This window comes from Culex quinquefasciatus, chromosome 3 (genome assembly GCF_015732765.1).
Source record: "Culex quinquefasciatus strain JHB chromosome 3, VPISU_Cqui_1.0_pri_paternal, whole genome shotgun sequence".
Lineage (NCBI taxonomy): Eukaryota > Metazoa > Arthropoda > Insecta > Diptera > Culicidae > Culex > Culex quinquefasciatus.
In genome coordinates, this window is record NC_051863.1 from 78,246,566 (window position 1) to 78,267,957 (window position 21,392).

Genomic DNA, 21,392 nt, shown 5'->3' on the forward strand with positions numbered 1-21,392 from the left:
GCTCTGTAATCTTTTTTATCAGTGTGCAGTGAGAAATGTCAAAAATCGCGTTTGGAGCACGTTCACAACGTGTTTTGTTTGTGTAACGCTACGTAACGTGTCTACAGAGTTTGCTCGCGCGTGAACGGGTAATCGAAAGTTTAATGTGGATTCTGTTTGCTAAAATTGCAAGTACATAATTAAATTTTATGTAAAGAAATACGAGAAAAGAACCACAAAATGGATCCACTTGAACAGTTGGAAATTCAGTTGCGAGAACTCCTTCAAGAGAAACTCAATTCGCCCCGATTCTCCGTGAAATGCCTCAACAAACAGTTGGCCGAAAGTGGCGACATGGTGGTCAAAATTGCCGATCCAGCATGGATTGGAGAGGATCAACCGGAAGCCGTTATCCTAGACGGTGAAGACAGAAGTTGGAGTTTGACCGTTGCTCGAGAAAAGATTTCCAATCTTTCGATAAGCCTGTTCCTGAACCGACCGGAAACGTACCGAACGTTGATCACACGATGGAGCGACGGAACGTGGCAAATTGCGGAGAATCTTCAGAACAGGAAGATTCACGTGACCTGTGATATCGACGATGGCAACTGCGAGCAGTTCTCGCTGACCGATCTGAGGGTCGTTTCGGTTAGAAACGTGGTCAAGAATCTGTTGATGCTGCAAGGATTCCGAGTGCTGCTCGAGAAACCAATGGAAGAAACCGGTGAAACTCTGCACGTTGGGTTGACGAGGACTGGTTCCGGCGTTAACCTGCTGTGTGGTCCTGTCATTACAAACGGGGTGACGGCATGCGAGTACATACAGTAAGATATTACAATGAAAAATCCTGTTCAAATCAACTAACTTAACGTTTGTCTAATCTCAGAAAGCGCGCCAACGACATGCAGCTGATCGCCCAGCACAAGTACGGGCTGCGGGTGAAAGATCAGGCGCGCTTCCAGCAGATGATCGCCAGCCTGGGCCGGTCGGCCGCCGTCGTGGACCTGCTCGAGTCGAAGGCGTCCAGTTCGATCGACTTCAGGCGGGACAAGAATCAATCGAGCAAGGGAGCCGCCTTCATTCTGTACAACTTTGCCCGACTGTCAGTGCTGTTCAGGACGTTCGAGGAAAAGCAACGCACCGGATACTATCCGGAACTTGCACCGATCGAGACGATCGATTTTGGCCTGCTAAAGGAAGAGGACGAGTGGCAGCTGTTTTGGGTTTACGTTGCGGGTTTTCCCACGATGCTGCGACAAGCGCTGGGCGATGGCCAGCTGGCGCGCGTTGCACCTCACGTTTTGCTCGGGTTTACCTCAGGGCTGGTGATTTGCCTCAGCAAGTACTACCGACGCGTTCGGATTTTGACGGTGAGTTGGGTCTTGTAGCTTATAACGTAGAGACGTCTGAATCAAAGGTACTGGGGTGTCACCAAGTAATCCAGAGTGAACACTGGCATTTGATTTTTGGTTCCACTTCGCGGTAAATCGCACGCCTGCTATCAGCAAACTGTATGAACTAACTATTCGCTCTGGGACTTCTGGGGTTCTCTGTGGTGTCATTCATGAGTTTAAAAAAACAGCATGTAAGCACGTTACAAACGCTTGTATATTCTCCACTCAAATCGAAATGTTACGATTTTTCAACCATCCAATCCAAAATTCAATTGGAAGTTTACTTTCAAACTATTAACAGTGACGTTTCTACACAACACCTATTGGCTTTTCTATGTTAATAGGACCTTTTCAAATAAAACTTCTAAACTGATGAAAAATGCAATGATTTTCTAAAACTTGAATCTCAAGTACCCAACCTGCATGAAACATACCAAAAAATTCGATTCCCTAACACAGACATGAAATTCAAGTAACTAAAATGCCAAACTAACCTGGAGAGACTTGGCCTGGTATGTGATATCTATTGGTGCTAACACACTAAACCTTGGCTTCTTTAGTTAACTTTGTAATGTATCATGAAATTGCGCAAGGAACATCTGTATTTCCTTTTCAAAAGTAGCACAAATGATTAACTCTTTCCTTATATCTTAATCTGGTGTTTTTGAACAATTACTTCTTGGAATTCACATCAATGTATTTATTTTCGTAAAGTCAGTTTTCGAATTCGAAGTGATTTTCAGGAATGATTCAATTCAATCTCGGCCCAAGCTTATTCTGTTGTTTTTTTCCGATCCTTTTCCAGAACTTTCGCGTTTATACTCAATTTGTGTATAACGAAAATGTGAATGCTTTCCTCTACACATTGACGTTTGCACAAAATTTCATTTTTGTCTGGAAGTAGATTGTGGGAATGTGAGCCGTGCCTTCGATAGCTCCGTCGACTTGCCCTCCTTTGCTTGTCCGAACCTTGCTTGTCCTAGGATTTTGGTAGGAGCAGTTCGTGGTGCTCGACGAGAAAACGAACACGATCCCCTCCGTTCACAGTACAACAATTTTTATTACGTATAAAACTCTCTGTTTAACAACAGACTTTATTAGTTCTTTTGAACTAAACGTTTCTTCGCACCTAACGTGATCGCGTTGTGCCGTGCCGTGCCGATCTTCAGCCTTTGAGCTGCGGTCTATGTAAACCAACATAGGTTGGTTTAATCCACCATTTTATAGGGACTCAGCTTACAGTCGATCTTCTAATCACTCCGTTGTTGCTTGCTGCTGGCGCGAACTTTGGCGAAATTCCGCAACGCACGTGACCTGCTTGGTGGTCGGTTAACTGCCAACTGATGGTGGTGTTAGCGCTCAGGGTTATCAGTACCGGTCAACAGGTTCAGGTTCTGGAAAGGTAGAGTTGATGGAGATCGAGATTATGTGGTAGATCGTGGGTGTTGATGCTGGATGATCAAATCTGAACAGATGAAGATCGTGGTCAGGTTACGGAGTTTCTGCGAATTATTGTCACAATTAGAATTTTAATACCTTTTATATCATAACAAAAAAAACTTCAAATTAAAAAAAAATTGATAATGTGTTGTTTTTTTTTTCAGGAAAATCGAGACCACATGCTGCCGACCATATTTGCGAGGATTTACCTGCTAAAGTCGGTATACCGAGTTTTGTCGACGCTTCTGGATCTGTTGGAGCTGGAACCGGTTACTCAAATGTAGTTTAACACCACTGATTGCGTTTCATTGAAGAAAGAAACGCCCTTTTCCGCACAAGGAGGTCATCGAAAGCGAAACTGTCCGCGTACACCGTCCACAATAATTTATTCCACTAAATAAATTTAACTGATCTACATCTACAGCGATAAAATTTTCAATGAGTCCTGACCTGAACGTAAAACAAAACAATTGACCTACAACATTGAAACGAACCTGATGGATTCGGATGGGGGGAGCGGGATGCACATTTCAGACAGTTTCGATCGCGCCCCGCTTCTTCTGGCGCTCTTCACCCGCGATGAACGAAGTTTCCTCCGAGTTGGTGGGACTCAACTCGACCGGTACGGTAACCGTGGCCGGACTGCTGCCGAGTGCGACCACCGTCGGAACGGACGATTCCTTCACGGGAACGATCGTCATCATGCCGCCGCCGCCACCGATGGGCGTCCCGCTGTAACCGGGCGTTCCGGAACCTCCGCCGGTCGTTTCCAGACTGAGCCGAGAGGGTGTGTGGGAGCGGGAGGGTGCGTTGGAAGAGTTCCGAGAGCTTGGACTTGCGTTCTGCGAGCGGCGAAAGTCTTCGAGGGGGATTTCTTCGGAGCGGGGGCGCGGGACGCGTGGACTTGGAGTTCCGGAGCGGTTCCGAGAAGCCTCGCGTGATTTCACCGCTCCGACGGCAATCGGTTGGCTGCTTTCTCTGCGAGCTGATGGGTTGGAGCTTTTCCGCCGGGCTCCGGTTGCGTCGCTGTTGGGAGATAGAAATTGTGAAATTGGGGGGTTGAACTCTTGTTGGGGTGAAATTTACCCATCGATCGAGCGACTGGAGTTGATCTGCACCCGGCTGACACTTCCCGAAGGCATGCTTTCGCGTCGCAATGCGGCGGCCACTCCTGGAACGCGGTTCGCGGTGGAAAACAGTGGCCGATGTTCTCGTGGCTGCCGCCCGCTGTTGGGACGCAGAATCGAGGCCGTTCTCGAATCGTGGGCGTTCCCGAGGGAGGGAAACGTTGCATCGCTGAGCTGGCCGGGAATTTCCAACAGCTGCGCAATCTGGAACATCTTCTTCTGACGTGCCTTGCTACGGCCCTTGGTGAGTCGCTGCTTGGCCGCCATGCAACGGATGTGGTCGTCGAACATGAACTTGGCGGACAGAATGGGTGTGCGGTTGTTGGTGGCTCCTCCGCGGTGAATCGTCAAGTGGAGACTGCGCGAGTCTTCCTTATCGCCGTTGACTTCGACGTCCTGCAGGAAGCCAACAAACTTTGCCACGCCCCATCCCAGCCGTTTACTGTCCGGTTCGACTAGGATTAGCTGGAGAATGTCCATCACGAGAAAGCGCCGGAATTTGGCGCCGTCTCGCATGACCACGGTGCACGCTATAAGATCGCTGTTGTCTGCAAGAAGGAATCAGATAGTTGAAGGTGATTGATGCACCTGCAGACATGTAAGAAACTTACTCAAATCCAACGCATTATCAATTTGCACACACTGGCTGGGGTTCGTCAGCGGCAGCAGCAGCTCCCGTTCGCCAGTCAAGCTTTGGCACATCCGGCGCAACATGAAAAACACCCGAATTGCCCGGCGTGCCTTTTCCACCTCGCCGCACGGTAACCTCCGCGGGAAGCTGATCCCGGTGAGGGGCGTCCCGGTCGGCGGCAGCAGGATCGTCGAATCGTTGCACAGGAACTCCACGTTCAGCGAGCTCTTGACCATTTCGTTGTACCTGGGAAAAGGGAAAGGCGGGTTGACCTCGTTGACAAGGTTATACTACGACTCTACAACTCACTCATCTTCGAACAGATCCAGAAAGATGTCCTCGGATTTGTAAAAGTTGCGCAGAACCGTCATGCTTTGGTTGCGCGCGGAAAACAGCAGGTTGCGGTGCAGGTCGCAGATGCTCACGTTGGTCGTGCCGACGCCGAAGATCTGCGAGAGCAGCTTTAGCGTCAGCTCCATCGTGACCAGCCGAACGCGGCATGCTGGAAAAATACCACACGTTGGAATTGTCAATCAATTAGCAATGGGTCAATTGGCAGAACGATCAATCGGCAGTAACTAAAAAGGCAGCAACCCAAATGGCAGATAATTTTAAAAAGCCCAAAAAAATAAACCTAGTAAAATTCAAACCGCCGAAAAGTATGCAAAGATTCATCTGCAGATATTACAATCGGGTGTAGACTCCTGGTTTCTTGCCACAATGTCGATGTCATCGGCAAAAACAAGTAGCTGGTAGGACTTGTTCAAAATCGTGCCACTCGTTTCGATGCCCGCCCTTCGAAAAATGCCCTCAAGGGCGACGTTGAATAGCGCACAGGATAAGCCATCACCTTGCCGCAGCCCTCGGCGTGATCCAAAGGGTTCCGCTAATTCCCCAGAAACACGCACGTGACACATCACACCATCCAAGGTTGATCAGCCGAGTCAGTTTATCCGGAAACCCGTCCTCGTGCATAATCATAGGCCAGGCCGCCCTTTAAATCGATGAAGATGTGATGTGTGGGCACGTTGTAATCACGACATTTCTCGAGTGATAGCGCGCGCGCGCGCGCCATTGAAGCCCGCATGGTAGGGTCCCACGAACCTCCTTGCATGGGGTGCGGGTGACAGCTGACGGCAGAGAATCTGGGAGAGGATTTTGTAGGCCGCGTTAAAAAGCGTGATGCCGCGGTAGTTGCCGCAGTCCAGCTTATCGCCCTTTTTGTAGATGGGGCACACGACACCATCCATCCATTCCTCCGGTAGCTTCTCCTCCTCCCAGATCTTAGAGATCACGCAGTGAAGCGCCCTCGCCAGCTTCTCTCCTCCATATTTGAAAAGCTCACCGGGTAACCGATCCTTGCCGGCAGCTTTGTTGTTCTTCAGCTTCCTGATCTCCCTCTTCACCGTCTCTGCTGGCGCTCCAAGGTTGACTCCTACGCCGTCTCCGCCCGCTTCATCGCCGTTAAGGTGCTCGTTGAAGTACTGCTTCCACCTTTCCAACACCTCGCTCTTGTTTACGATCAGGTTTCCATCGTTGTCCCTGCACACGTCAGCTCGCGGCACGAAGCTTTTGCGAAGCTTTTTTTCGTAAAACATCCGCATTTCGTTAGCTCGAAATAGCTGCTCCATTTCCGCGCAATCTCTCGTAAGCTTGAAGACCGCGACCTGACCTGATTCCGAGCCTGCCGGTATCGTTACACGTTCCCTCTCGTGCAGCTTCTTGTCGTAAGCTGCCTTCTTCTCGACGGTAATCCGTTGGCACTCGTCGTCGTACCAATCGTTTCGACTGACTCGGATTGCACTACCCAGCGTGGCTTCCGCTGCACTGCCGATGGCTGAGCGTATGCGGCTCCAACCATCCTCGAGCGAGGCTGCGCCAAGCCCCTCCTCACCTGGCAGATTTGCTTCCAGCTGCTGCGCGTAACTGTGGCCACTTCCACGTTCTGAAGACACGCGATGTTGAACGGAGGGGCCCGCCGGCTTCGTCGTCGACAGTTTTGAGCGCATGTCTATGCTAACTAGGTAGGTAGGTCAGGTCGCTTTGTGGATGTCCTTGCGAGAAAAATAGGTGCTCCTAACCACCATTCCACGGGAGGCTGCAAAGTCAATGCAGCGTTGGCCGTTGTCGTTCGTGACCGCGTGTAGGCTTTCTGGGCCTATTGTCGGTCGAAACATTCCATCCATTCCGAACCGAACGTTCATGTCCCCAATGATGATTTTAACATCCTGCCGTGTACAGCCTCCTCGTACACCTTCTCCAGGGTCGCGTAGAATGTTTCCTTCTCATCATCGGTCTTTTCTTCGTGGGGGCAGTGCACGTTGATGATGCTGTTGTTGAAGAAACGGCCTCTTATCCTCAACTTACACATCCGCTCGCTGAACGCCGTTAAGCTGAACACGCGATCCTGCATCTTGCCCCGCAAGATAAAGCCGGTACACAGCTTCTTGTCCGTGCCGCCGCTCAGAAGAAAAAAATCTGGAATTGGTCTGCTGACCTGGCCAGTTCAGCACCTGCTCCTCCTCTAAGCACACCTCCTGCAGTGCCGCAACATCGAAGTTGCGAGGTTGTAACGCATTTGCTAAGGCAAATTCGAAATCCAAAAAATTCAATGACTTTTCTATAGACTTCTGCCGTTTGTTCCGGATTTCTAGCCTTCTTGCCATTCGCGATCCTCTTTTTCGGTAGGCAGCCTCATCAAGGCTGCGCTACCTAGTCTCGGGGTGGGGAACCACCTACGAGCTACCGAGACCTAGCTCCGGTTTTTTCACGACACCGTAACGGGGTTTGAAGATTCTGCCTTTGGCGTTCGGCCGTTTGATTTGCTGCCCCCCTTGTTAAAATCACTTTGGCCAAAAACATTTCCGCAAGACTTACACGGCTGACTGGAGAGCGCGATGACCTGCAGCAGCTTTTCGATCAGTATGACGTTGTACTTGGAGCTTCCGGTGGGCGACGATCGGCTCAGCACGATTTCCAACCACTCGGCGTTGACTCCTGGAAAAAGGGACACAGGGTTAGTAATTTGCAAGCCGGTCTGATCGGTTCAGATTAAACGCATGTGTGACGAGACAAAGATCAACCAACCATCTACACCGGGGGGTTTTCAATTGCCAGAGAGATCCACAAAAGGTCGTGCAGAGTTACAGTTACATGTATATGTAAAGGCGGTGACATGGTAGCGTGAATGCGAAAGCGAAAATGCCATTAGTTAGCGATACAGACTTGTAACACGAGAGAGAGAGCGGGGTTTCAGGATTGCGAGGCGGAATGCGATCACCTTACCTTTGTTGTTTGCCAACGCGTACAGCAGGCAGAGCGCGAGCAGGGCCAGATAGTCGTTCTCGGTGCAGTCCAGCGACGAGAGGACCATGTCCAGGAAGGGCCGGTTGGTTTCGGGCGTGCGGTACGCGTTCAGCAGCAGCTTCTCCTTCTCTTCGTCGGTGATGTTGACCTTTTCGATCTCGTCCGACAGGGTCGGAGGGCTGGGTGATTCTGGATGGGGATTGCGGTTTGAGTGAGAGTTGTAGATGTGATTTTTTGGCGACTCACCCGACACTGGCGGTTCGTTGTTGGTGGACGTGCTGCTGCTGCTGTTGCCTTCGTCCACGGATTGGTCGTAGTTGTACGAGCTGGATGATGCCGCGGAGCTTTCCAGTGCTTCCTCGAGACTTTCGACGGGTTGGACGAAGCCGAGCGCGACCACCTCGCGGTTGTCGATGTACGCGTTCAGAACTTGGGCGGCTCCCTCCTTGAAGACGGTGTGATCCGCGTTGAGAATGACCCACGTGAGGGCGTTGATCAGGGGTCGATGGGCGATTACGAGGAACACGAGCGACAGGAGAAACAGAGCTACCACGCTGGACACGCGCGGGTTGTTCATCTCTTTGATGTCGATGTCGACGACCTTGTTGAGGACGGCGGCCAGGTTCCGGGTCACGACGGCCATCGAGATGGGTGGCGAAGGGGTGAGGGAGAATATGTACAGGGGGACGAACAGTTTGTGGAGTAAATGCTCGGTCAGGACCGCGTTCAGGTCGGGAATATCCAGACAGAGGATATCGTTCAGGTAGTGCAGGTGGTCGAGATGCTCCGCTACGAGGTTCGCCAAACGGTGCTGCGATTGATGGCTGGAAGACATTTGGTTCCTAAGAGTTTTTTTTATTGGATAGATCACACAAGAGGCAGGATTCAACAGACACAAAGTGAGACTGTTGAAACAACAAAACAACTTACTCAGTATCGTTACGAACGCAAGCGTCCAGTTCCAAAATGTGCTTCCCGATGAACCAGACCAGGTTGCTAAAGTACGGCGCGGCCGTCTTGTCCCGTATAAACTGGAGCATGTTCGGGTTCTGAACTTTGTACACATTCAGCGTGATCGTGCGAACCGCGATCCGAACCATCGACTCTGGATGGTTAAAGAACTTGATGGCCTCCGTATAGAGCGGGAAGTCGTTCGTGTGTTCATTGTAGAAAAAGTGTATCGTGTGCGTGTTCAGCTTCAGACTGAGTGTCTTCAAAAACAGAATATAATATCCCATCACATCTTCGTCAGAAAAGTCAAATTTATGGACGATAATCGAGTTGACCAGGTTGTTACTGAGGAGGTAATCTGCAAAAGCAAACGAAAGCAATGAGCAAAATGCAAACACAACGCCTGATAGGGCGCGCTGCTCCACTTACAGAGGGACGTTTCGTTTCGAATGTTCTCAAACAAAATGTTGAGCGTCTGCAGCAGCTGGACGCAGACAAAGCTCGATCCGCCACTTTTCTGGCGCATTATGTGCAGGAAGTAGGACAGCATGTTCTTTCCAGAAAGAAGCTACAGGAAAAGATGCAAAAAAGTGAAATCAGTCAACCCATAATCGCGTCGCACCTACGTAATTTTATCGACTGAAGGTCACTTCCTTTTCCATGGGCAAATTGAAGAAAGCAAAAACTGTACTCACTCAAACACGGAAGAGTCATTCTGGTCGCCCCAGATCAGTATTTCCGCGATGGACCGGAGGCTCTCGACCAGCAGGCCGCGGTTGTTCTCCGACACGGTCGTGTTGCGCTCCAGCACACTGTACAGATACTTGAGGTGGTCCAGCGAGAGGCGATTCTTCGGACGGTTCCAGCCCCCTCCGAACCAGCTTCTGCTGCGGAACATTTTTTTTCTTTGTGTGCTGCTTCTAGCTTCACAGCGAATTTCAGCAATCAGTCATCATTATTACGTTCACAGCTAGATTTACAAGGGCAAACTACACCTCGTGAAAATATTTTCAGCAGATTTTAACACTATTTTTAACACTTTTCAATTAGTTTGGAAATAATCGCAGCCCAGCGCAGTACAAAACACACTTTGCAAGCAAAATTATCTGATGTTTGACACCTACGAGCTGTCATGCGAGTGCAAAGCGAACAAGAAAAATCGATAGGTCTGTGCTCTTGTTTAACGTCAAATAAATTGATTAATTTTCAAACTACTAAGGTTTCACTGTTGTAACATCAACAGTGCATTTCTGGAGTTTTTTTTGAAAAGGTCCAATAAACCGAATTTTCAGTTTTTGCTTTTTGGGTGTTTTTTAATACCCCTGACTCAATGCGGTTTCAAAAACACCCAAAAAGCAAAAAACTGGAAATTTGGTTTATTGGACCTTTAACCGGGCATGGTCTTCGGGTCTATAGGACCCAGTAGCACTATAAAAGTGATTGTAACTTTTGACCAAAAACACCTAGAGATCTGAAATGTTGTGACTTTGTGTAACTTATTAAGACACACATTCTGGCCAAAAATGAACTTCCGGTGGCCACCGGAAGTGCCCGCCAAAAAAAAACTGACACCAATGGTATTCCGGGTCTATAGGACCCAGAAATGTTTTCGGCTGCCAAAATTCGAGATTGTAACCGATTTTGGATGTCTTGACCTCAAATGAAAGGCTAGGATGTCTACTTTTTGAATCCGACCGGTAGAACCGGTTTTGGACACCGTGGCCTCCGGGAACCTGCTATAACCGAAAAAAGTCCTTTTTGAGGCCCCTACTTTGAGGAAATGTATCTCCGAAACGATTGCACATAGCAGGTTGCTTCCGGTTGCATTCGACAGATAATAACCTGAATTTTAAGCCCCAGAAAAAAATAATTGGTCCATAGTGGCCACCGGTTTCGGTAACCCGGAACTTCCGGAAAACTTGATTTTTGCAGTTTTTGACATAAAACCGTCACACGGACCAGTCCTTTGCAACAGATTATTTTGCAAATCATTGCAGAAGGATACAACATACTACCCCTGACTGTTTGGTATCGGTTCTGGCCAACTGTGGCCAATCCGGAACCGGTTCCAGGGGTACCCTAAACGGTTCCAATAATTGTCACGCTAGAAATCCGTCAAGTTGCATATCAAACTTCATGAAATTGAAAGTTATGACCATCTGGGGTCATGCCGATGTCTTCTGACCCAACCTGGTCACTCCTGAACCGGTTACCGGTGGCCACTGAGGGACACTATCGGAATATGCAATGAACCTTATCATCCGACGTATCAAACTTCATGAAATTGAAAGTTACGACCATCTGAGGTCATGCTGATGTCCTCTGACCCAACCTGGTCACTCCTGAACCGGTTACCGGTGGCCACTGAGGGACACTATCGGAATATGCAATGAACCCTATCATCCGACGTATCAAACTTCATGAAATTGAAAGTTATGACCATCTGAGGTCATGCCGATGTCCTCTGACCCAACCTGGTCACTCTGGAACCGGCTACCGGTGGCCACTGAGGGACACTATCGGAATATGCAATGAACTCTATCATCCGACGTATCAAACTTCATGAAATTGAAAGTTATGAACATCTGGGTCTCGTGGCGCAGGGGTAGCGGCTTCGGCTGCCGATCCCGATGATGCTATGAGACGCGGGTTCGATTCCCGCCTTATCCACTGAGCTTCTATCGGATGGTGAAGTAAAACGTCGGTCCCGGTTTCTCCTGTCTCGTCAGAGGCGCTGGAGCAGAAATCCCACGTTAGAGGAAGGCCATGCCCCGGGGGGCGTAGTGCCAATAGTTTCGTTTCGAACATCTGAGGTCATGCCGATGTCTCCTGACCCAACCTGGTTACTCCGGAACCGGCTACCGGTGGCCACTTGGGGATACTGTCGGAATATGCAATCAACCCTATCATCCGACGTATCAAACTTCATGAAATTGCAAGTTATGGCCATCTGAGATCATGCCGGAAGACGAGGGGTTATTTTGCAGGCATAGTTTATCCATTTATCCGGCAGAGTAAATCTGCCAAGCTTTCTAGCTCAGTTAAACAAAAACTACAGTGGTTGTAGGCCACATGCCGATTTTGTGCAGGTGATATCTAGCAGGACAATGTCCTGTTAGAAGCCCTGCGAGTATTCGTAGTTCCCTATGGCTTAAGCCAAGAAGTTTCTTGGTAATTGAAGGACTTGGAGTGATAAAAGTTTTAGCTTGTTCATTGCATATTCCGATAGTGTCCCTCAGTGGCTACCGGTTATTGGTTCCGGAGTGACCAGGTTGGGTCAGAGGACATCGGCATGACCTCAGATCGTCATAACTTTCAATTTCATGAAGTTTGATGCGTCGGATGATAGGGTTCATTGCATATTCCGATAGTGTCCCTCAGTGGTCACCGGTAACCGGTTCCGGAGTGACCAAGTTGGGTCAGAGGACATCGGCATGACCTCGGATGGTCATAACTTTCAATTTCATGAAGTTTGATACGTCGGATGATAGGGTTCATTGCATATTCCGCTAGTGTCTCTCAGTGGCCACCGGTAACCGGTTCCGGAGTGACCAGGTTGGGTCAGAGGACATCGGCATGACCTCGGATGGTCATAACTTTCAATTTCATGAAGTTTGATACGTCGGATGATAGGGTTCATTGCATATTCCGATAGTGTCCCTCAGTGGCCACCGGTAACCGGTTCCGGAGTGACCAGGTTGGGTCAGAGGACATCGGCATGACCTCAGATGGTCGTAACTTTCAATTTCATGAAGTTTGATGCGTCGGATGATAGGGTTGATTGCATATTCCGATAGTTTCCCCAAGTGGCCACCGGTAACCGGTTCCGGAGTCACCAGGGTTGGTCAGAAGACATCGGCATGACCTCAGATGATCATAACTTTCAATTTCATGAAGTTTGATACGTCGGATGATAGGGTTCATTGCATATTCCGATAGTGTCCCTCAGTGGTCACCGGTAACCGGTTCCGGAGTGACCAAGTTGGGTCAGAGGACATCGGCATGACCTCGGATGGTTATAACTTTCAATTTCATGAAGTTTGATACGTCGGATGATAGGGTTCATTGCATATTCCGCTAGTGTCCCTCAGTGGCCACCGGTAACCGGTTCCGGAGTGACCAGGTTGGGTCAGAGGACATCGGCATGACCTCAGATGGTCGTAACTTTCAATTTCATGAAGTTTGATACGTCGGATGATAGGGTTCATTGCATATTCCGATAGTGTCCCTCAGTGGCCACCGGTAACCGGTTCCGGAGTGACCAGGTTGGGTCAGAGGACATCGGCATGACCTCAGATGGTCGTAACTTTCAATTTCATGAAGTTTGATGCGTCGGATGATAGGGTTGATTGCATATTCCGATAGTTTCCCCAAGTGGCCACCGGTAACCGGTTCCGGAGTGACCAGGGTTGGTCAGAAGACATCGGCATGACCTCAGATGATCATAACATTCAATTTCATGAAGTTTGATACGTCGGATGATAGGGTTCATTGCATATTCCGATAGTGTCCCTCAGTGGCCACCGGTAACCGGTTCCGGAGTGACCAGGTTGGGTCAGAGGACATCGGCATGACCTCAGATGGTCGTAACTTTCAATTTCATGAAGTTTGATACGTCGGATGATAGGGTTCATTGCATATTCCGATAGTGTCCCTCAGTGGCCACCGGTAACCGGTTCCGGAGTGACCAGGTTGGGTCAGAGGACATCGGCATGACCTCAGATGGTCATAACTTTCAATTTCATGAAGTTTGATACGTCGGATGATAGGGTTCATTGCATATTCCGATAGTGTCCCTCAGTGGCCACCGGTAGCCGGTTCCGGAGTGACCAGGTTGGGTCAGAGGACATCGGCATGACCTCAGATGGTCATAACTTGCAATTTCATGAAGTTTGATACGTCGGATGATAGGGTTCATTGCATATTCCGATAGTGTCTCTTAGTGGCCACCGGTAACCGGTTCCGGAGTGACCAGGTTGGGTCAGAAGACATCGGCATGACCTCAGATGATTATAACTTTCAATTTCATGAAGTTTGATATGCAACATGACGGGTTTCTAGCGTGACAATTATTGGATCCGTTTTAGTGGTACCCTGGCACCGGTTCCGGATTGGCCACAGTTGGCCAGAACCGATACCAAACAGTCAGGGGTAGTATGTAGTATCCTTCTGCAATGATTTGCAAAATAATCCGTTTCAAAATACTGGTCTGTGTGACGGTTTTATGTCAATAACTGCAAAAATCAATTTTTCCGGAAGTTCCGGGTTACCGGAACCGGTGGCCACTATGGACCAATTATTTTTTCTTGGGCTTAAAATTCAGGTTATTATCTGTCGAATGCAACCGGAAGCAACCTGCTATGTGCAATCGTTTCGGAGATACAGTTCCGTAAAGTAGGGGCCTCAAAAAGGACTTTTTTTCAGTTATAGCAGGTTCCCGGTGGCCACGGTGTCCAAAACCGGTTCTGCCGGTCAGATTCAGAAAGTAGACATCCTAGCCTTTCATTTGCGGCCAAGACATCCAAAATCGGTAACACTTTCGAATTTTGTCAGCCGAAAACATTTCTGGGTCCTATAGACCCGGAATACCATTCGTGTATGTAGAAAACGAAGACCATGGCCAGGTTAACATTTCAACGCCCAAGGCTCCAAAAAGTTGGAACGGTAACTTCAACTCAATGGTTCTCGGGCATAACTCAACCAATCAAGATGATTCTTCTTTCCAGTGATTTGTTAGGATGACTCTAGACCTTTGCAGAACTTAATTTGATCAAATCTGTAATTTTTGCGATCAAAAACATCGTTGTATCGTGTAAAAAAAAATCGCCGAAAATTCCGCGGAGGCAGTCGTTTAAAAAAAGTTGGAACGATGTTTTCGGTCAGCGTGTTGAAGTTACCGTTCCAACTTTTTTGGGAGGCTTGGGCGTCCGTGTAAGTTGCGTTAGGCGTTCCAGTGTTAAAAAAAACTCCAGATTTTCATGAACGGACCCCAGAGATTAAAAAAGCAAGGAACTTTCGGAATCAACTCCAAACTCCCAAAATTCTCGACACATCCGTTGTTATTAACCTAACTTACGCGCTAGTTTAGAATGATCATCAAAATGCACGCCCACTACTTCCGCAGATCGTCCGAGTTGATGTTGTACTTGGCCTTCATGGCGTCCAGTTCGTCCTGCTTCTTGTCCACATCCAGACGCTTGAACGCCTTCGTCGATTGATAGTACAGCACCACCAGATACCGGTTGCACACGTTGAATCCGGACAGATGGTCGCAGGCGTTCTTTGCGTCGAAAATGTCCTCGTAAACCACGAAGGCCGTTCCGCGAGTTTCCGGCGTGTTCCCCCTGTCGATAAAAGATTTATTAGTCAAAACAATTTAACCAAATTTTCGTCTTTACTCACACTCGAATCTGGCGAATGGCTCCGTACTTGCCAAAGATATCGTACATTTCGTCGGAGGTAATTTTGTAGGGCAAGTTACGAACGTAGAGGACACGATTAACCTCCGGCGGCAGCCGCACCTGAAAACACGCACATTAACCGTAAATCCAACCCTCAAAACTTTAATATTTAAGTAAATCTACTTACGTTGTTACGTTTTTGCATTGCTAGAGCCATTTTTGATCTAAATAATCAAACTTTTACACTAAATTTAGTAATTTTTTAGAAAAATGCTTCCAAACTCCTCGGCGGCTGATGTGTGTTTACGTTTTCGGCATCAACAAAACACACGCTCGTGAGCGTTACGCCGGTTACACTTTTGTTTGACAGTTCATGAATGGGCGTTACGGAACGTTACGTTGAGGCCCCGGGCAACGGAACGCGCCATTTGTCATTGTCATTCGCAAGTTTGCAAATCTCGCAGCCGGCGTCCACGATTCGTTGTTTGTAAAAAGAAAAGAGTTTGAAAAGTGATTTTCCCGGATACAGGAAGTTTTGCGGATTTGTGCGCGTTCCTAACCGACAATTTCTAGTGGAAAGGTGTATATTGCGGGCGCTTCAACTAGACTTCGTGAATTTCATCTAAAAGTAAGTAAACTATTCCATTTCATATTGTTTTCCCATCGCCTCATGTAAAACATTGTTTTCTATCAACTCGAGGTAGTTGTATTATTTAAAACTGTAAATGTGTTTACCAAATTGACGATTTTTTACAATAGTTGCATTTTGCGAACAATTGAAATAAAAAAAGGTTAAAAATGCATCAAACAAAAGGCCACAAATTACGCGCAACTTTAGGGATAATGGTCAATTTTTGATAACATGACATTTTTGGAAGATTTGCACTTTAAATACTTTATGTATAGAAATAGCATGAACTTTCATTGCGCACCTTATGTTGACTCATCAGCACTTAAGCTTAAATTGGGTTCTAAAATTAAGCTTAAATAGAGAACTAAAACCTTATGACAATTTGTACCGTAATCTGGGGTGAATCGGGACTACAGTCTGAATAGGGACAGCAGTTTTTAGAGCACTTAAAGCTTTTAAATTTGGAAATGGATGTTCACATTTTGTTGGCCTGAGTCTGTTCTAACCGAAACCAACCAGAAAAATAAAAAAAAAGTGCTCCAACATGGTTAAAACTGCTGTCCCAATTCGCCCCATGTGTCCCGATTGACCCCAGTTTACGGTATGTACAACGGTAAAAAAAACTTTAAAAAAACATTTCTGATCACTTTTTTTTTATTTTATGCAAAAAAATAAATTGACAAGACATTTTTTTTTTCGTTTGATCAACTATGGTCCTCTTGGAACGAGCTGTCAAGTGTCCTTTACTGTCAAGAAGGGCCGCGATGATAATTTTTGAAAATTGATTTGAAAATTCATTTTGAATCCTTTCCGGTCGTATAAAGAGTCATTGTCCAGCCCGTGTGGATCAATCGGACAGCGCACTGGACTCACAATCCAGAGGTTGGCTGGTTCGAATCCCGCGGCAGGCGCTCTAAAAATTCTTTGTGTAAATATGGGTATCCGGCGCCGTCGCTCCGTGCAGTACTCTCAAACGCTTAGGAGCCCAGGGCGGCGAAGTCTTTGTTGTTAAAAGGAAGACACTAGGTTGGTACTAGCCAATGGTGACCGACAGCTATAAAGTCAACTTCGTTTTTTTGTATTGTGGGTACACTTAATCCCCGGTGGTTGGTCACTTTTCCGTTCGACACTTTTTTAGTTTGTACCCCGTTGGTTGGTCAAAGTCAAACTAAAAAGTGACGAACTGTCACTTTTTACACGGCGCTCACGTACACTACCAAAACAAACGTTTCGTGGTGTGTGTGAACTCTGTGTAAAGGGGTGTCAAACTAAAAAGTGACCCGTTCGTTTGACAACAGTTGGTGTCAAACCATCGGGGTTTGAGTGTATCAGGATTAATTATCATTCCGCTGTGATCGTATCTCGCCGTTGTGGAAATCGCAGAGGTCCATCCATAAACCACGTGGACACTTTTTTAGGAATCCGTTTTGACTGAAGTCCGAGAGATTGTAGAAAAGTGGTTTTTGCAAAAAAACGTTTCTTAATCCACCATTAGGTGGGTGGTGCCTTCCTCACATTTACAAAGTAATAATGAAAATAAGTTTATGAAAAAAATATATACCTGCAGGCCAAGGGCGAATGATACTGATAATACCTCTTCAGTTGACGTTCAGGCGAGGAACATCCTGGAAGGAGCGTCACTGACTACGTCCGTAGTCCTGTTAGATCATTCTTGATCAAGACAGTATAGCTCTGGTTCCTTGCAAGTGTCCTATTTTCTTACCTCCACGTTGGCTTGGTTTTCATGATGACCTAGCTGGTGGCCTGTGGAAACGACTCGTAAACCTTTGACCAGCGAGGGTCAGAGTAGAGGCGGCTAAAAGAAAGGGGCGCGTCAATGTGGGAAAGGAAGTAATTTGTGATTGTAGACGGTATTGTTTTGATTCGCAGTATGTTGAGTCAACTGCTGTGGATGTACCTGAGTATCGCAGAACGGGGTTTCTCTTCTTTCCATTTCAGCTAACAGCTATCTTCTGTTTATTTTGTTTCACTGATTTTCTAAAACGGCTTCTGTTTACTATCCTCCATTTGATTTACTTATTTGATTCTCTTATTTCTCAAACCTTTTCCACTCTATTTTACCAATTGATGCTGCTGTAACAAACTGTCTGCTTTCCCTTAATTTGACAGCGATGTCAATTTTGTTCATCATGTGCCTTTTCTTTATTTATCTATTTGAATAATTTCTCATCTTCCCTGTAAATTGCTCTCAATACAATCTAAGCTTGTTTGTTACCTCTATTTATTAACTATTGTTAATTTCTTTATCTACTTCATAAATTACTATCTTTCTTTCTTTAACTATTGATTCTTTACAAAGTATATTTCCTTCACTGTCCATTGTTTTGAAACTTCACCTTTTTCTTAAGCAAGTGAGGTTTGAGTCCTTACTCAATATATTAACACAAATATTACTATTGTACTTTTGTTAAACTTTTGAATAACATGCTTAGGTCAAAAACATTGTAACAAAACACCGCGACAGAAGAAATAGCAACAGATTAACACGATTCAACATTAGGAAGATTTCAGGAGAAAACAGTACACAGTAAATAACAATTAGTTTTTGAATTCAAACTAAAAATAGAACAGTACTTGCTTTAATGAAAATTGATAGGCACACTATAAATGGTTAGGCGCTTATACTTACATCAAACCCTACGTAATGTACCACCCCCGGCCGAGTTAAAATGCGTAACCGGAAAAGAAGGTGTGCATGCCTGGCACGAACACTCAAAGCGTGTTCTAGCGTGCTGCTCGTACTGACTCAGAGCAAGGGTGAGATGTAGGTGTAAGGGCGTGTTCGTCGGGAACCTAGTGCATAAGATCGGTCAAGGCCCGTTCTTACACTGAAAATTGCGAAAATTGCGAATTGCGAAAAAAATATATACCTGATACAGACTTTTCCAGAAAACATGCAGACACTCATTTGAAGCAATATGGCAACCGGGCGTTTCGCATCTGACTCTCGCACGTAAACAAAAAGACCCGGGCTTTTGAGGTTATGCAAAAAATCACCCTTTTTTGTATCTACAAAAATCTTTTTCTTAGCATAACTTTTTAAATACTTTACTAAACAAAATAAAATTTAATAGGGTCTTAGGGGACCCCAAAACGAACAGAATAAGGCGGATCCGGCCAAAATCGGTTCAGTCAGTTCTGAGATAATCGTGTGGAAAAAAAATCGTGTCTACACACATCCCCACAGACATTTGGAGCCTAACATTTCAAAAGGGCACAAAACTTTTGTAAACAATTGTGTATCCCTTTCACTCAAATGACAGTTTACATAAGGTGTGAAAGGGACACACTCTAGGTTAAAAAAGTTATGTGCCCTAATGAAATGGCAAGCACGATTTGTTCAGAATCTGAGACGATAGGTATACGTAAAGGTATATCTAGGAGGTGTATTTACTAAGTTCATTTTTCGAGTGATTTTATAGCTTTGCCTCAGTGAGGTGAGGAAGGCAAAAAGCGTATTTTTAAGAAGGGTATTTGATAGACCTTACCAATGAGTTCAAAAGATTACCAAAAGGTTTGAACACTTAAGTGATATAATAATACTTATCAGAAACCGAATCTCATGAATATCGTTAATCATGATGTCCGGATCCATCAAGCGACCCGTCGCTGGATGGGTAATCGAAAGGCCTTTCTAATAATCTCAAAATATCGAAGATCAGACAACCCTATCTTAAGTTTTAATAGGGGAACTAATTCTTTTTCAGCCTACTTATATTATCGCCCTATCAGCACTTTGATCATGAATTACAGCTTTCATAAAGTGTTTTTGACTGTTCCAAAGTAATAAATAGCTCAAATAAAAGTGAGCAACAAGCTTCAGTTTCCTTGATACAAAATAAAATTAGTTTGATCCTTCCTGTCCGTTGTATAAACGTGAATTACGCTTTCAGAACTCTAACTAAATTTCTGTCGAAAATACTAGCTGCAACTAAACACTAAAGTGTTGTTTCCCCTTCATTAGATTCTCAATGGAATTATATGATGTTCCCCTAGTTTAAATTTGAGATCAAACATAATTGTTTCGTTTGTGGTTTGGTTGAGCGTTTTAGCAGAATGCATTACTATGAATACAAAGAAACGAGTTGTTCCTTTTAATTCCGCTTTATATTTTTAAAATCTTGACAGATACGTATTTCGTCTACTACTTGCAGACTTCATCAGTTTTCTGTTCTCGACTAAAGATTCATCGCTGGTGTATCCGCTGGTATATCCGTATTACTACCCGGTTTCTCTTGTCCGCTTTTAGGTAGTATACGGGTTTCTCCTTGAGTTCCTTCACTATTCGTACTTCGGCGTTGTCCTGGTGTTTTGTTGTTGCTTCTCATATTAATTTGGATACCGTCATCCTGAAGCTGTTGATTTGTGCTGGAAGGAGCGGGGAGGTTTTGTCTGTTTTTCGTCGATGCTGTTAGCATTGATCATAGTTTCGCCAGTTTCAGCCAGTTGGAATCCATCTTAGGTTCAACGAAAGACCCTATACCGACTTTAGACAAACCCGGCATCTACGAGGTATCCTGAGGCCACTGTGATATGAGCTACATTGGACAAACTAAGAGATTGCTGCAAACCAGGTTGGATGAGCATGTAAACACAGATGTCAGAATTGCCAAGGAGGAAAAACGGAAAGGATTTGTCCCCCATTTCAGGTCAGCAGTAGCCGAACACATCATCAAGGAAAAACATAACATCACAACTGGCCATTCTGAGTAACTTTGCTGAAAGGTGTAAAGCTGTATCTTGAAACCATTTTTGTGGTTTAAGTTGTGATTACGAAAAAAAATAGTTTTTTGGGTTTATTAATTCAAGCTTTCGTCGTAGCGTGAACTAAAGCACCCAACCGAACCCCAATCAAATGACGAAACATTGCATACACATTTGGTATGCCCAAAGTACACGTAGAAAAATAAGGCATATTTGAATCAACAAAACGTTTTGTTGATTTGAAAATCATATTTTTTGTTGAATCAACGCTAAACGTCAAAGCAGCTTTTTCAAAACAACAAAAGACTTTTGTGGAATCAAGAAAATCATGGTTTGTTACAACGCAAAATCGGCGTTGATTATATTCAACAAAAATTTTGTTGATTCAAACCTTGTACAGGCTGATTCTACAAAACATTTTTCTGCGTGTAGTCACATTCCAACCCAGTCAACTCAATCGGAATTCTGAAACGGGATTCAATTCGAATCGTTTACGTATTCCGTCTCAAAAGCAACAACCAGTTGTTGCGTTCAAACGGGATACGTAAACTATTCGAATTGAATCCCGTTTCAGAATTCCGATTGAGTTGACTGGGAAACAGATTTCCATACTATTTTGAACGATCCCATACACACATTCTATGTAGGAAAACGTTAGAAAATTCGTCGCTTTATAGAGCTTTATGACATTTCGCGAACGCGCACTTGCGCACCATTTGGTTTTGCTGCCTGACAAAATTTAACCTCACTTTATTTTCGTGTACGTACACGCAATACGTACTCACATAGATTACTCTATTAGCTAAT

General features: G+C 45.8%; 3 protein-coding genes across 3 annotated transcripts; 1 reads left to right on the forward strand and 2 right to left on the reverse strand.

The window, feature by feature from the left end:
- Positions 1-58: 58 nt before the first annotated feature.
- On the forward strand, positions 59-3,107 carry LOC6040839 (DALR anticodon-binding domain-containing protein 3). The gene is made up of 3 exons (XM_038266257.1): positions 59-803; positions 866-1,349; positions 2,978-3,107. Exons 1-3 carry the CDS (start codon positions 220-222, stop codon positions 3,095-3,097), a joined length of 1,188 nt encoding a protein of 395 aa, XP_038122185.1. The 5' UTR covers positions 59-219; the 3' UTR covers positions 3,098-3,107.
- Positions 3,108-3,180: 73 nt separating this feature from the next.
- LOC6040838 (protein CLEC16A homolog) lies at positions 3,181-9,946 on the reverse strand. The gene is given in 12 exon segments (XM_038266256.1): positions 3,181-3,839; positions 3,900-4,488; positions 4,552-4,817; positions 4,881-5,073; positions 7,449-7,568; positions 7,659-7,661; positions 7,857-8,066; positions 8,124-8,701; positions 8,808-9,186; positions 9,258-9,386; positions 9,389-9,396; positions 9,524-9,946. Coding segments are annotated over 12 exon segments (3,174 nt in total). The 5' UTR covers positions 9,727-9,946; the 3' UTR covers positions 3,181-3,343.
- A 4,923-nt stretch (positions 9,947-14,869) lies between these two features.
- Positions 14,870-15,574, reverse strand: LOC6040837 (splicing factor 3B subunit 6). Its single transcript, XM_001850120.2, has 3 exons — positions 15,417-15,574; positions 15,231-15,349; positions 14,870-15,172 (listed from the first exon to the last, which is right to left on the reverse strand). The coding sequence occupies exons 1-3, from the start codon at positions 15,444-15,446 to the stop codon at positions 14,941-14,943; spliced, it is 381 nt and encodes a 126-aa protein (XP_001850172.1). The 5' UTR covers positions 15,447-15,574; the 3' UTR covers positions 14,870-14,940.
- Between the last annotated feature and the right edge of the window lie 5,818 nt (positions 15,575-21,392).